This window comes from Cinclus cinclus, chromosome 20 (assembly GCF_963662255.1).
Source record: "Cinclus cinclus chromosome 20, bCinCin1.1, whole genome shotgun sequence".
Lineage (NCBI taxonomy): Eukaryota > Metazoa > Chordata > Aves > Passeriformes > Cinclidae > Cinclus > Cinclus cinclus.
This window is the reverse complement of record NC_085065.1, coordinates 9,685,052-9,700,566: the sequence shown is the minus strand read 5'-3', so window position 1 is coordinate 9,700,566 and position 15,515 is coordinate 9,685,052. Positions and strand designations below refer to the sequence as shown.

Sequence of the window (15,515 nt, the reverse complement as noted above, 5' to 3'; positions counted from 1 at the left end):
TTGCCAGGCACACAGCCTGTATTTGCACACTGTTGTGGAGCTTGCAAAGCCAGCTTACCAGAGACATCCATCTGTTTTCTACTTACTGTAAAGGAGTTAATGACCTGAGTAGTTAAGACTGTCCAGACAATCCATATAATCCTTTCACACAAATAAGATATTGTTGCAGTTAACCATTACTTTCTCTCAAATCAAAAAAAAAAAATCAATTAAACAGCAGGGTTTACAGTCGTCTTATTTCTGTTCTCCACCCGGGTTTTTTTTAGTCTGACTGAACTTGACCAAACAGAAAATCTGCAGCAAGGTCAGAGGTATGAATTTGAGATTAGGCAGAGCAATTATTATCAGATAGACATGGAGCTTTAGAAATAGGAATCAGCCCTAATTTATCAACATTGATTTCATGTATTTCTATACCTTGCCACCTGGGTAGGTTTTTGAGAAGGTAGCTTGAAATTTGCAGAAACCACAATGCAAACGAAGGTAGCTCATGAGCTAGGGAATGTGTAGCACTACACAGATTAGTGCTGTGAAGGTGCTGTGTGACCTTGTGGGCTCACAAAAGAGCTTTAAGAAGCTTAGCATCTTGTTAAGGTGATGGGCAGAGAGGTTGTTTATCTTATTCACTATCTGAGCTTGGAGCAGACTGTGTCTCACCGGGCTCCAGGCTGGTTTAGTCAGGAAGGAGTGGGAAATGCCAAGTAGAAGGATTGTATAAAAGAGTTGTGTTAGCCTGGCTACTCTCCTGAGACAGCACTTCCTTCTAGATGGGGTGAAACACTGGCACAAAGGCAGGCTGGTGTATTATACATTATGTATGTTGGAAAAGTTAGAGTAATTTAGCTTTTTAAAAAGTCTCAGTGGATTCAGTACATCAGTAGCAGTCAAAGCTTGTGACTTGTCTTTGCTTTATAATCTACAGCCTTGTTTATATTTAATGTAAAAGGGATTTTCATTATATTTTTACAGGTTATAATATGTTCAGAAGAGGAGAAAGACAAATATTGCTTACATCCTATATCTTAATTGCTACTCTTCTTGTTTATCTATTCCTAGTAAACTTATTTAAACAAATGTAGTTGGTATCTAATTGATTGTCTCTTTTGAAGTACTACCCTATTTCTGTTTATTGTACTTGCTATATTTACTCTTAGGATGATGTAACACGTGCCATGTGCCACATTCATTCATTCATTCATTTGTTCATTCATTCATTGCTTGGTGTTGTGTAGAAAACACAGGCCAGCCACTGATATGGGCCCCTAGGGGAAATTCTGTGGCCTCAGAGAGAATGCAAAGCGTGTGAAACAGCAACATAGCAATGACTCCCTGCTCCAAACTCCTGCAGGGACTCTGAAGTGCTCTAGAACCCTCTGAGAATAACCCAGAGAGGGTTTTGTTCTTAATGAACTTCTGTGATCACTCCTCAGTCCAGTTCAGGACCAATTCTTATTTAAAAGCCCCAAAGCAGGAACCCCACAACAATACTGAGTGTGCAGAGTTATTTCCCTCTTGCTGCCCACAAGACCTGCAATGCTGCTTCCTTTGGAAGAATCAATGCTTGAAACCTGGAAACAAATTGTGCCTGTTTTTGTGGGGCACCCAATAATGGCCTGACAGTGGAGCCACAGCTTTGGGGTTGGTTTAGGTAGGAAAATATGTGATTTCTACACTGGTTGAAATGTTATCCATCTATCATTTGAGCTGGGACAAGTCTTGACTATTGGTCAGTGGGCATGGTGGTATTTGTTCCATTTGTTGATGGTTTTGGTCCTCTGTTCCAACCTTAATAATTGTATGATTACAAAAATAAGTCAAAGATGACTTGAAAAAGCCTCACTGGTTTCTCTGTATATTGTAACTGGAATTTCATTTGGACTCTGGCAAATATATTCTCTCTACCCTTTAGCTTTGCAGCTGAATGTGTTTTATTGAATAAATAAATACTGTGGTGTAGTAGTGATATTAATATCTAATGGAAAGGCTCACCTACTCTGTTCTTTTTCTTCCAAAAGTGGGAGTTTACAAGTGATTAAAAAAAATAAATCTCGTGACCTTTTCTAATAGTTCTCAGTTGTAAAGCGTGTGACTTTTGTCTTGGTATTTTTTACCCCTTGTTCTTTGGAGTGCTTGTGGCTGTAGAGCTCTTCAGACATACGGCTGAGTGATGTGTGGGCTCAGCAATGGCTTTTCTTCTTTATAGATCATCTAATAGAGAAGATTGCTTCTATTTCTGTTATTTATGATTGCAGTACTTCTCTTTGGTCTCATCCATCTGTGTCATATATGAAAGCCATTAGTAGCAGTATTTTTTAGCAGATAACTCTCACCCGACCATATATCACAACAATCTTTTCACTCCATATAATTTGGAATAAAGCTGGAAATTTACAGTGGAGCCTTGTAAATCCAAGTGACAGCAATATATGTATGTATTATTGATAACAACATGTTCTTCTCTGTGCAGTGCCTGGACAGAACAGTTGTGGGTAGAATGAATTGCCCTCCATTATGTACCAGAAATCCCACAAGCCGTGTCTTCAGCTTGTTTGCTCTGAGAATGCACTGAGTGCTCCTTCCCAGGTTCTTCCCTGGTTTTTTGCTGCCCAATTGGCATTTTCTGCTCTCTGGGAGGACAGGGAGCAGCCTTGGAGATGGCACATGTCAGCAGAGAGCGAGTAGTTGGTCTGGTTTTGTAGCACAAGGTCTGTTTTGTTCTCTGCATCCCTCCCTGTTCCCCTGCCTGGGCTGCAGGGAAACCTTGGCTCCAGCAAGTCCAGAGCTGGAGAGCATGGAAGCTCACAGCCAGATTCTGTATATACACCACAGATCAAAATCACCCTGTCAAAACATGAAAATACCTCAATAATTTTCTTTTTAATTTTAGCTGTCAGCCTCGAGATGCCACTTGCTCTTGAGCTACTCTGCATAATGTGTGCCAGCTCACTTCAGCTCATGGTAAAGTGTAAAGGAACAAATTTCCTGGCAGCCTCTGCAAAGCAGTGCAATACAACTTTCATTACATGAAGGTGGTGAACATAATGTGACTTCTTAACAGCTGCAGTAAGTGATGTGAAGCTCTTAACATCTTTTCAAAACAAGTAACAAGTGAGAGGTTATTTTTCATCTCTATTCCTAAAAAAAACCCCAAACCAACATGTTATTTTAAGCGGATGACACTTTGTTTGCACTTAGCTGAACTAAGTAAATTTTTACATGAGTTCTCCAGATCTGTGTTCTGTGAAATAAAGAAAACACTAACAACAAATGCTAAAATACACTCCAATGGCTGGATTTCGACATGAAAATTTGATGTTAAATTACATGTGCAGAAATGCTGACTGTCAGATGGATTTCAGTTGACACTTGTTCTTTTCCCTTTGGATTTATGATTCCATGAGAGTTGCTTGTTGCATTGTTTGTTTCTATGTCAAACTGTTTGGTTCTCGTTTGAGTATTCTCAACAGTGAGACAGGTCTGATACTTTTGGATCACCTGTTAAGGAACCAGGCTCTTTGGAGAGAAGTCACCCATTACAGAAGGGAAATAAAGGAAGAAGAATAAGGCTGTCCATGTTGAGTTGCCCACATCAGGCAGTCTGTGGTTAGGCTGGACACAAAATCAGTTTTGAGAGTTCAGTAGCCAGCACTGAAAAATCAAAGCTTTAGCACGCAGTTTTGAGGTGTAGCCCCAAGTCCAAAGGGACAAATTCTCTCTGGTTTGTTTACTCTGGCAGCTGAATTGTCCTTTCCATTGCAGTGTGATGAGCATCATTTCCAGGGAGGTTCACAGCTAAAGTTCACAGGCTGGAGCAAACAGTGGCACTCCTCTTCCCACGTCTTTATCTCAATGCTTAAATCATATTAAAAACAAGGTTGACATTGTCTGTGGTTGAATGAATTCCTTCACATGCTCTGAGAGGCTGTCAGCTCACAGATAGGACGTGACTGTGGTGTTTCAGAAATTCTGCCCAAAATAGATGCCCAGATATGCAGTTTTCTTTGCACACATTGCTGAGTAAAGGCAGAGCTGGAGCAGCCACTCCAAGGTCCTAATTGGAATGGCAGGCATCGGTGAAGCAGATATTCCCATAATATTTCTCAGATCTTTTGCATTGATTATCACATTATATTTTGCTACTTTTACAAAAGTAATTAGTTAGCCTCTTTATTTTCTGAAGGATATACCAACATTTTTATTTTTTTTTCATTTTCTTTGCATGTGGTTTCTTCCTGAAAACACAAATCAGTTTATTGTTCTTGAGACTGGAAGATCTGGAACCAAAAATATAATCTGAAAGTAAAATCCAATTCAGCTGCAAGTAATATTAATGGTAATTGCCACTCAGTGCTCTTTCAGTTGGTAGAAAACAAACCATCAAAATGATAATTGCAGGATTCGCTGGGATTTAGGCTGATTAACAAAGTAGACAACCAAGTGGGCAGCAGCCACTGAGCCAGAGCTTTGGCTCAAGTGGAGTCGGCAGAGCTAATCTGGAATCAGTGGAGCAAAACCCACTTTATTCCCTTTGCCCAAAGAATAAACATATGCCACGTCAGAAATAGAACAGTTGGAAACAATTTCTGTATGGGATACTGATGAGAAATAGCTGGGAGAGAGAGAAGGGTGATTAGACTTCTTTAATGGCAGACTTAGGGGTGGGAATGAGGCCAGCCTGGCATTAATGGGATCACTGCTGTGTCTGCAGTGACCTGCAGGTGTACCTGGTCACTGCTCTCTTCACTATTTATTTATGAAATCAATTCATGTGTTCTAAATGGGAAAGAGAAGTGTTAAAGTTGCCTCATGCAATAAGCTCTTTAGAGCAATTTAGATAATTTAATACATTTTCCCCTGGAATTGAGGAAATTCAATGTTAGCAATTTTTAAGCAATTCAAACCTATTTTATTCGTGAGATTTGGGAAATAGTGTGTTTTTATGTGTTGGAAATGCAAAATTTCCAGCATACAGAGAATGCATTACCTATAAACAAACTGTGAATTACTTTTAAATCATTTCATTACAGCCTCCTGACTCACTGTTTGGTGGCACAGAGTTTATTATAAGGCTTTTTAAATTTCAGATCTTGATTATCTGTTTCATTGAAATGTGGACCAATTTCAAAATATCTGAACTAAGTTTAATATTATGAAAGAACACATAGTGGGGGTGAAAAGCTGGATAATTGACTCTTAAAGTAAGCACCCTCAAGCAAATTGTTCTTTTGGTGTGGTTTGGAGGGACCTGCGTGTTCCATGCTGTGTGACAACCTATGGCCTCGATTCCATGGCAGGAGCTTTTTTATCTCAGAAAGAAAAAGTTCTTTCAGATCATTCATAAATTTTAAATGGGATTCACATTGCAATCAGGAGCTAATTTTCTTTTCCCATTATCTCCTGCCATTCTGGGCTATGAGAACACTTTGTTCTCTACAACAACTTCACTCAGAGAGAGCTCTGGTCCCTCACAGAAGTGATTAACTGGAAAACACTTTGGATTTTCATAGAGACCTTCCCCAGGCATGCAGGGGAACAAATCCCACACCCAAGGATGGGTTTGTTTCATTGCAGCTTCGCATTCCTCACTTGTGCCTGCTGGATGCACACTGACAGTTCCTGTGACAGAGAAGGATTTAGATTCAGGAAATGGGGCTTTGTAGAACTGCTCATCCCACACTGTATTTGAGCACTGTGGGCTGTCTTCAGCATTAAAGATTTATCATTGTGTAGAGTCTCTTGTTTTTTAAATGTGAATGCTTATCTCCTCTTTAATCACAGCGTTTGTGTGAGGTCTTGTGTCTTTGTCTCACATGGGGCTCTGCTTTCTTTCATTGACTTACAGGTGAAATATTTTTTATTTGCTACAAAATAAAAAAAGAAAAAGGAACACCGCCACCAACCATTCTAACTGTTGTTTCCCCTTTTTTTTTTTGCCAGTTTGCTGTTTTGTGGTTCATAAGAGGTGCCATGAGTTTGTTACCTTCTCCTGTCCTGGGGCTGACAAGGGACCCGACACTGATGTGAGTACATTGACATTTCAGGCACCGCTTCACACAAATTTATCTTGTTACACCCACAAGAGTGGATTACAAACAGGATCAATGGGTTTTTCATGACAGATAATTGAGTCCAAGTGGGTTTTAACAATTGTGAAGTGAGCGTTTGTGGACTGAAAAATCTATTTTTGTTAAGAAATGTAAGCTTGAGTGTGCGAGCAAGAGTAATATCCTCGGAACATGACAACCCTGAGGCATTTACCCAGCCATGAATCAGCATTTTATTTTCTTTCCTTTATGTTGGATGTGTTTGATGTTAACAATTCCCAGAAAGGCTGAAGATTTTCTGAGCTTTCTTTGTATCTATTTTATCTCAAAGTGTATCTTTCGAGCTGTCTCTGGTCATTGTCTCACTGCACACAAGGATCTGTAGCTCCAGTTAAATGACAATTTAATCTTGAGCCAGCTGGCTTATTGGGTTTTTATTTTATTTTCATGTTTGAGCTAGTCTAGCAGTCTGGATACTCCCATTCCACCCTGCTCTGTCAGTACTTCTGTAGCATTTTTGGTCCTCAACCAGTTTTTCCTCTCAACACATCTGCCTGCATGGTGAGACACATGTGCAAGATCTTTGTGTCACCCTGCTGAAATAATAAAGTGATCTCGTTTGTTCACATAAAAATAACATTTCTTTGGGTTTTATAAATCCCACTTTACAGTGAAGTAATTTAACATCTGCTTATGGGAACAATACATTCCAAGTGTTCTTTGTCTGAATGGCTCTGTTTTGTTTCTTATCACATATTCATGCTCTAGATTGTAGGCTATTATCTCCTCTGATAAAATGCACCAAAAGAATTTTCCTGCTACGTTTTAATGAGCTTCTCATGAATTGTTTCAATATGCCAGCCAGGAGGTCAGTGAACAATATATGGGCAGAAGCCACAAGGGGTCTTGGAAAATTTCAGATATTAAAAAGTTCTCTCATTTTTAAATTTAAATATGAGGAAATGCTGAAGAACTGAGAAGAATTTTTAAAATTTCAATTTTTAAACATTTCACATCAAATACTTTCAAACATTTCATTTTAAACATTTAGTAATTTATATTTAGGTGCAGAATAAAAACGCTGTGGTTGGGAGTGTAATTACCCTGTTCCGTGTCTCTTGTTTAGCTGATACAGACTTTACTAAAAAAACACTCATTAGGCAAGAGCAAGAAACCAAAATTATTCTTCATACCTATGCTGTTCTGAAAGTTCCTGGGTTTTTTTAAGCTTTACAGTGGGGCACTTGGCTCTGTACACGTATTTTAACAGCTAAAGCAGGCTTTTGCAATTTGGGGGTTGTGTATTTGAAGTGCCTTGTGCTTCAGAGAGGCTGGAACCCAGGTCAGCCCTGTATGGGTGATGTTCTCATCCCTGGAAGTTGTTGATGGCAAAACCCCCATAGGGCCCAAAGGGGCCACAATTTCAGCAGAAGTCTGAACAATTAAAGAATATCTGCTGAATTCCTCATTCTCTGAATGTAGTTCATACCCACCAGCAATGATTTGTAGGTATGAACTCTATACCTACATTTTTTAATCACAAAATGATTTCTGATTTACTTTGGTCAGTCCTGAAACCACAAGGAGAACAACCCAAAACTGGTTTTAACTTAATGCTCAGTTCTGATGTAGGATATTAATGGGAGTTATTCTTGATTGAGAGTTTTAGTGGTGACACTCATGCGTAGCTCTGCTGTGTCTATAGTGAATGGTTTGGCTCTTAAAAGTGTTCTTGATTATTTACTGTTTTTATGAGATGGCTCTTTGGGGTTGTTCACCTAAGTTCAGAAATGAGAACAGCATTTGTGTGTGAGACCATTTAATTTTACTGAGAATCTTTTCATGGTGACAGAATCTGTGACAAGTTGTTAATGGTCTTTAATATTGCTGACTGCATTTCTTGATTTGGGTTTTTGGCCTTGGTGATTAAATAAATCAGCCTGATGCCTCGTTTCTGTTTTGGGGTTACCAAATGATAATTTTCAATATTTACGCAGCAGCAGTAGCTCAAAAACAGTTTGAAGATTAAAAGCAATCAGAGAATAAATATGTTTTATTGAAACTGTGCTACATTAGTGGGTACTATTACACAAAGAGGATTGTAGCATATTATACTTTAATTTACTGACATGTTTGACTATAGTTTCAAGCCTTTTACAATTCAGCAACTTATTCCTATCCCAATTGCTACAAGCTTTGTTCCGAAATGCAGTGTGCAATACAGCTTATCATACCATTTAGCAGATTTTAAAATATTAAAACATCCTTTTTAAAATTACTTTGTGCAGGTGCACGATTAATTTGTGTACTCAAATGCACCAGTGTAACCTTTTCATTAATTGTAAGAGAAATACTGTCATTAATAAAATTAATTTTCCAGAGCAATAATTATAATCATTATAATCATTATATAATAATAATTGTTGTGTATCTGAATAATGTTAAATTATGGTGCCCTGTACTTTTAATATAAATGAGGCAGTCCTTGAAAAACAATGCCTTAATAAAGGTGAGTGTAAAAGAGGATAGCTTAAAATGAATCTCTTACTGTTTTACTCAGAGTAGCTGAAATGTGAGGTTGAAATGTCTGTGTTTGTGCCAAAAGGAAATAATACTTGGGAATAAAGTGCTCATCCTTGAGTGGCATTACAGTGAGGGTGTCTGGGGAGCAATATCCTGTTTCAGTGAAACAAGAAGTCACACAATAAAAAAAAAATTTACATTTCCTTATTACTTGGCAGAATGTGAGCTCTGGAAGTTGTTTTCCTGCTGTCTAACAGCTCTCTGGAGTTTGAACAGAAATTATTCATCTTTTCTTCATGGCCACCTCTTTATGGTGATGCTGTTGAGTAGAATTTAACAGCTCCTGCTGCTGGTGCCTTCCAGAGTCACAGGAAGCACCATCTCCAGTTCAGGAGCTTGGGTTTGGAAGATGGTTGATGTTCTTAAAATTGTTTGAAATAATAGATGAAAAACTTAAAACTTGTGTAAATCAGTGTAAAAATGCAAGAGCAGCCTAAAAAATGGAGTGCTTTTGTAACAAGCTTTGTGAAGATGCATTCAGTATTAAAGGATAATTGCTCAGTTTCTTGAATATTGAGTTAAATATTTGTTTTCTTTGTTAATGGAATTCAGTGACCAGAAGGTATCTTTGTTATATATTAAAATGTTCCTAATTACATAATGCTTATAATTTAAAAACCCCAAGCATTACTTTAAAATAGTGTTTGACTGCATCATGTTTTTCAGTACAAATTTATAAGACTTTGAGTGCACAAGAACTCACAGATTGTGGCCTCTGAATCAGCACTATTCCCCTTTCAGATTATAATAATAGAGAATCCAAGGGAGGAATCTGAGCAAAATAGAAATTAAAAAGTGAAAATAATTTCAATGAGAGTGAGTGACTGAACAGTGGAAGGATGTGAAATCTGACTGCACTGGGTGAGTTTTGAGTCCTTGAGCATCTAGGAGAGAATGGATGGGAAGATCCAGATGTGTCCTTATGTAAAATCGAACAGCAAAGCCCTCTCACCATTGCAGAGGAACTGAACCCAGGGATGTCAGAGGTGACATCTTTCAATTTCCAAGTCAATTATCCTCTTGATATTTGGGAGCTTTATTATCTTAAGCACATTTGAAAGCTCAGTGTGAATGCGAGCAATTGTGAGGTTCTATGGAATGCTGCAGGAGTTGGGTATTTTCATCAGTGGGTTGGATATGGGGATAATGCAATTCTAGAGTGCAGTATTTCAGATTTCTTTACATGTGTTAAGATACAATTTATTACAGCAACAAAAGATCACTTGCGAGAGGAAGAAAAAACAATAAAAAAGCAGAAATACAAAATAAATCAGTGTGAACTGATCACAACACTGGTTCAGAAGAAACTAAAGCAGGAGTTTTAGTGGGTCATAAACTCACTGCTGGCCAGCCATGCACCCCTGATACAAAGGCAGAGGTAGGACAGAAATTATTATTCTGTTCTTCAGGGAGATGTTTTGTGTTGAATTCTATACTTCTCCATTTGCAATTTGGAAAAGAACTAAAGTGTTAAAGTTCTTTAAAGCCCGATCTTTGAGTGTGTTTTTGTCTCTTAAACTGTGAACAGATCTCTTAAGGGCAGCTTGTGGCAAGGGAAAAAATAATTCCATGACAGTGCAGGGTTTTGGATGTGGTGATGGGGAGCTGCTGCAAGGGGCTGCCAATAGAGGAAATAAAGATTTTTTTTCCTGGGGTTCCCTTCTGTTCACAGTGCTGTAGATATTCCCTGAGTCCTCTGTGGGGACTTGGGAGAGGAGCTCTGTGAGACTCCACTGTGATTTTCATTTTATGGTTCCTGTGATTCTAAGAGCTGGGAGGAGAAAGAGTGACCCTTAAAAATTCATGTGCTGGGGGACCAGTGGGAAACTCTAATTCAGAAATGCTGGTGCTCAGGCTGGCAGCAGTGGGTTGGGTTTGCCCTGAGGCTCAGGGGGTGCTGATGTCCACATTTGCTGCACTATTACACTGCTCGTTTCATGGCTGGGGCTCTGAGAGAAATGATTTGAAGAATCACTTCTGTACTAAGCCAGAATAAATTAATATAACTAGTCTGCCCTGGAGGGTTTAGGTGTCTTGACCAGATTTCTTTTTCTGTTCAGTTCCAGGAAATGCTAAAATATTTTATTTTCTATTTTATTTTCCCCACTGGCATTTAATCATGTTTCTAGATCATATTTACATGTAGGAGGTTGGTTTCAGAATGGGAAAAGAGATTTGCTTGACTGGCCTAGGGAATTACAAAAACCAAACCAAACTGATGAGAAGAAAAGGCAGTAACTGGAAGCACAGTATTAAGATTTACTGTAGAACTAGTTAAAAAGGGATTTTAATCACAAAGCTTTGCAGTCTTTTTCCAAGGATAATGAAATGCAGCAGCAGGGCTTGTCTGATTTGCTTTTAACTCTGTAGCTGTTTTTTTACAAGGGAAAACAACTGTTACAAACGTTGGACTTCTTGAGACTGGAGCAGCAACAAACACAATTTGATAAAATATTATAGAATCATAGAATCACTTAGATTGGAAAGGATCTTTAAGATCATCAAGTCCAACCATATGTCACTACGGTTGGGGGGTGGGTTTTATTGCTAATCTGAATTTTGAGTAATAGGCAATCTTGTCCTAGAAATATTTTCTTTTTAATTAAGATGAAAATCTTTTTACTTCATCACAAAAGATATACAAATGCAGGGAGACCTGGCAAGACACAGTTCACTGCTTGCCAGATTAACAAGAATGTTCACTTGAAAAGAAGCCTGTATGAATTTTTGAAGTGATTCTTAAAAAGCTCTGATGCAATTTTTCATTGCATACCCTAAACAGAGAAAATATAAAGCCCCATCTATTTACAGATTAAGGAAACAACTCGATGTGTTTGTATGTCTGTAGTTTCTAATGATGATAATTATTAATCACATCGATTTTGTTTGCAATAGACATTAGATGCAGGCAGTAGGTAATATTCTTAATAAAAAAGAATTACGATGCAAATATACTTTTGTCAAAATACAGTGTTCCTTGCTATATTATCACTGCCTTTTCCCCCAAAGCATGTCCAAGATAACACAATCAACATAACTACACTCAGTGCAGTAAGTGATACTGAAGGAGCTGCAAATTTTTATTCCTTATGTTATTTATCGTAAGTACTTTAAAAGAAATTTTACAGGACAATCAGATTACCTTTTTTACAAAAATAAGCATTTTCTTCCTTGTGGTTACCCTGACTTTTGAATCTCTGCAGAGTATCCAAAGCAGTTTATGGAGAAATAAAGGATTTGTCTTATGGTTTTGACTTCAAAGCCCTAAAATTTCATCGTGGGGGAAAGTTCCTTGGTTTTCTAACATTTTAATTGTTTTTTAATGGTGCTGTGTGACAGTGGCTCATTAAGAAGTGTGGGTATATTGACAATGAAATTCCAATTTGAACAGAATCAGTGCAGAGGTAAGATTCTTTTTAATGGAAGGCAGAGAAATTAAAGAAGGAAACCTGCCCAAAAGGCCTGTGTGCATACTGAATATATATTGAGCTCATTTTCCTCCAGCACTGGGAGGAGGTTCTGGTCACAGAGGTTCATGGAAATGGCCATCCCTGCCTGTACAGAGAAGCTTGTGGCACTGTCTCCTAAATGCCTTCTTTTAAGTAGCTGCAAGCAGCTTCCCAGGTCACCTGAAAGCAGTTCTTGTGCTGTAATGTGTTTGAATTATTCATCCCCTGAGAAAACATGTGTACCTTCTATTCCTAAATTAAAGCACGGGCTCCTTTTATTGCAACTGAAATGGCTTTTAGCTACAGTGAACAATCCTCAGCCAAATCAGAATTAAATTACCAAGGAACAAGTTCATGAACTTTTATAACTACTGGTAAATCCCACCTTTTCCCTGTAACCCAGTCTCCAAACTGGCTCTGTGTCCATCTGCATGGAAACATTTTCCCTGCAGCATTGAAAGGAGCTCTGTGAATCCTCTCCTTGAACACCCCACGGGAAGGAAATTGTGGTGGCTGCCTGCACAGTGTGTGACTCCAAAGGAACATTTGCTCACATCTTCCACTTGCAGCCTTTCAGGCTCTCAGTTCATGGAGTTTGTGCCTGAGACCCTGGGAGTGCAGTTCATATTTTCGTTACAGCCTCTGAGATTTGAAAGTTCATAGCTTTTTATTTATAAAGAATATTTTTTTTTATTTTCCCCATCCAGAACAGTACAAGTGCTGAATAGCTGTAACATAAAAGTTAGACTTTATATTTTTCTTTCTAGAATATCTAATGTAACGTAGGTGATGCTGGTGAGAGTTAACCACTGCACAGAGTTCTGCTCGGACAGTTAGGAAATGTATATACATGATGAACCTAAAATTATCCCTGATTTTCACAAGTTAGCACTGCAGAGCAATTAGGCAGTGGGGCTATAAAAGGAGAACTCACAGCTAAGTTATTTCCAATAGTAAAAAGAAATTTTTTTTATGGGGTGCAGTTGTGGCAGCAGCAACTCCGGGCTGCTAATTTTCACCATCATAACTCTTTCTAACTCCCCAAATTGAAGTTGGCATGATTCCAACAGCACTTATTTTCCAGTTTTTAGGAGTATCTTGAGTTTTGTGGAATTTGGGTCGAGTTTCATTATTTCCTAGTCACCTTTTGTTTCCCCTTCGTGAAAGTCTGTTGTGTCAGTCTTTAAACTCTGTGTAAATGTGCTGATATTGGGGTTTAGTGGGGAAGAATGCCTAAGAATTACTAATAATCTGTTTTGTTATATGAGCTATCATGTGTAAAATGCACCACGGACATTTCTGTCAGGTTCCACCCCCACAACTATGTGGGTTTAAAATAAAAGAGAGTGATTATGGCACACTGAACTCAGCAGCTAGAAGAGACACAGACAGACCACTGAGAGAGCCTTGCAGAATGCTGGCAATTTTTAGCACTGTTTGTTGAGGTGGCAGTTCTTGCACCAAAATTAGATTAAATCTTATTTTGGAATAAAACAAGTGGGCTAATTTTGAAAAGCACTGCAGATCCCATATGCTCCAAGTGATTTTAATGTGTCACCAGAGAGTGTCCCCATCTCTGGGAATTGCTGGGGCTCCAGACTGGGGAGCTGGGAGAAGTTTGCTGCTCTCTGCTGAGTCGGTGTGGCCTCAGCTCCTTGATGTAAATCACAGCTCCAGTGAAACTCCCCTGGGGGTGGGGAGGAAGGAACAGCTTGGACTCTTAGGAAGGAGCAAAGCTCTTTTATGGAGGTGTTTTGACCCTGTAACAGCAGTCAGAGAGAGAGGAGAAGCAGGGAGGGGAGGTGGGGACATCCTGGCTGGGAAGGGAGCAGCTGCCATCCTCTTCCACTGGAGCTCCATTTACCCATCAGTGCTGGGAAAGCATCAAGGAAAGCTCTGCATGAGCAAGAACAGTTTGGTTTCCATCCTGGGCATTGCTCTTGTATTTTCTAATTTTCACTGTCCATTATTGGGGTCATGCTCTGAAGAGATCCAAATAGCTCACAGATTTTTTTTTTTCAGCCTTTGGGAAAGATAGGATTTGTCTTGAAGTGATCAGTGACCTCAGGGAACTTGTATTAAGTGTTATGTTAATATTCTGTCATTTTATAATTGTTCTGGTTTCTCTGGCAGCCCAATGGAACTTGATGCAAACAGGTTTTAAGGCAGTGGTGCATTACCTGTGCTGAAATACCAAATCCTGGTGCTTCTGCTGAAGTTAACACGATGCCAGTCATGATTCCCTTCATAATTTGATTTTTGCTGTTACCTTGCAAATAAATTAACTGTGGCATGGCCTGAGTAATTAATGAACCTCATTCCTTAAAGTACCGGTGATCAGTGCTGAGCTCATGAGCTAAAGGCATAAACATATCATAAATTCTTCTAATGAGAACTTAATTGATGGAAGATTCAGAAATTGATTTATTCCTTTTCCTTTCTGTCCCCATGAGAAGGGTACCTGCTGAACTGAGGACGAAAGAAATGTCTCAGTGTTGGGAAATCCATTGTAATCTGTATCAAAGCACCTGCAGGTCTGTTTCTATGGCAACAGGAGCATCAGACCAGCAGAGAAGGGACCAGAAAGGAGATAAAAGCCTCCTCAAAAATAGTTGTAAGAAGTGTCTGCATAGCTTTGACTACTTTTCTTTCTTTTTTTTTTTTTTTTAGAAAAGAATAAGGCCCAAACTTGGAGTTCTTAAAAACTGGTTATTATAGTTATTTGGGTTAGACCCTATTGGCAGTAGGAAGGACTGGTAGAATGTAGTAAATTATTAACTTCAGGGACATTAATTAAAGTGTTTATAAAAAAGGAAGTCTTAAATCTAAACTTGATAGACACACTATAATTTTTTAAAGTGATTTCTATGTAACCCCTCTTGAAAAGGCATTTTCTGAGTCTTAAGGTCTTTGTTCTCTTTTATAAAAGTTATTATAAGATGAGAAATGATCCATCTTTGGTCTGCAAATAGCCTTTTCTCCTATCCACCTAATTGCTTTATTATCATTAAATTGTGCACTTGGTGTCTAATTACAGTGATGGGAATTGTGAATCACAGACTGGGAGTCCATGGGGTCAATATTCTTTGTGTTGCCAGAGATTGGGTAAAAAATACGTCAAAAGGAATAAAAAGCTTTTTCCTCCATCTCTGAGATGGACTATGGTCATTCCAGTGGGAAAAGTGGCCTGGAAAATCACAGGCAGGTGCTGTTTTAGAGTCTGATTTCTTAGAATGAAAAGCAAATTATGATTGATTGGACAGGGACTCCAGAGAGCACCAGGGAATGGTTCCTTTTAGTGTGTTTGTACAAGTTGAGATGTATAAAAATTCTGATGAAACCTGTCCAAAAATAGGATAAAAAGCAACCTGACTGCAGCAATGAGGTTTGAGGGAGTTGGGAACAGACGGGCATAAGAATATATAGAAAACCTATGTTA

At 38.7% G+C, this 15,515-nt stretch overlaps 1 protein-coding gene across 2 annotated transcripts in view; it reads left to right on the top strand.

Moving 5' to 3' along the window:
• The window catches only part of PRKCA (protein kinase C alpha), a 139,295-nt gene that overhangs the window by 52,931 nt on the left and 70,849 nt on the right, over positions 1-15,515 (top strand). For both annotated transcript variants that reach the window (XM_062506124.1, XM_062506123.1), the window contains exon 3: positions 5,938-6,020. In XM_062506124.1, coding sequence (XP_062362108.1) covers positions 5,938-6,020 — 83 coding nt within the window. The remainder of the gene's footprint in view (positions 1-5,937; positions 6,021-15,515) is intronic.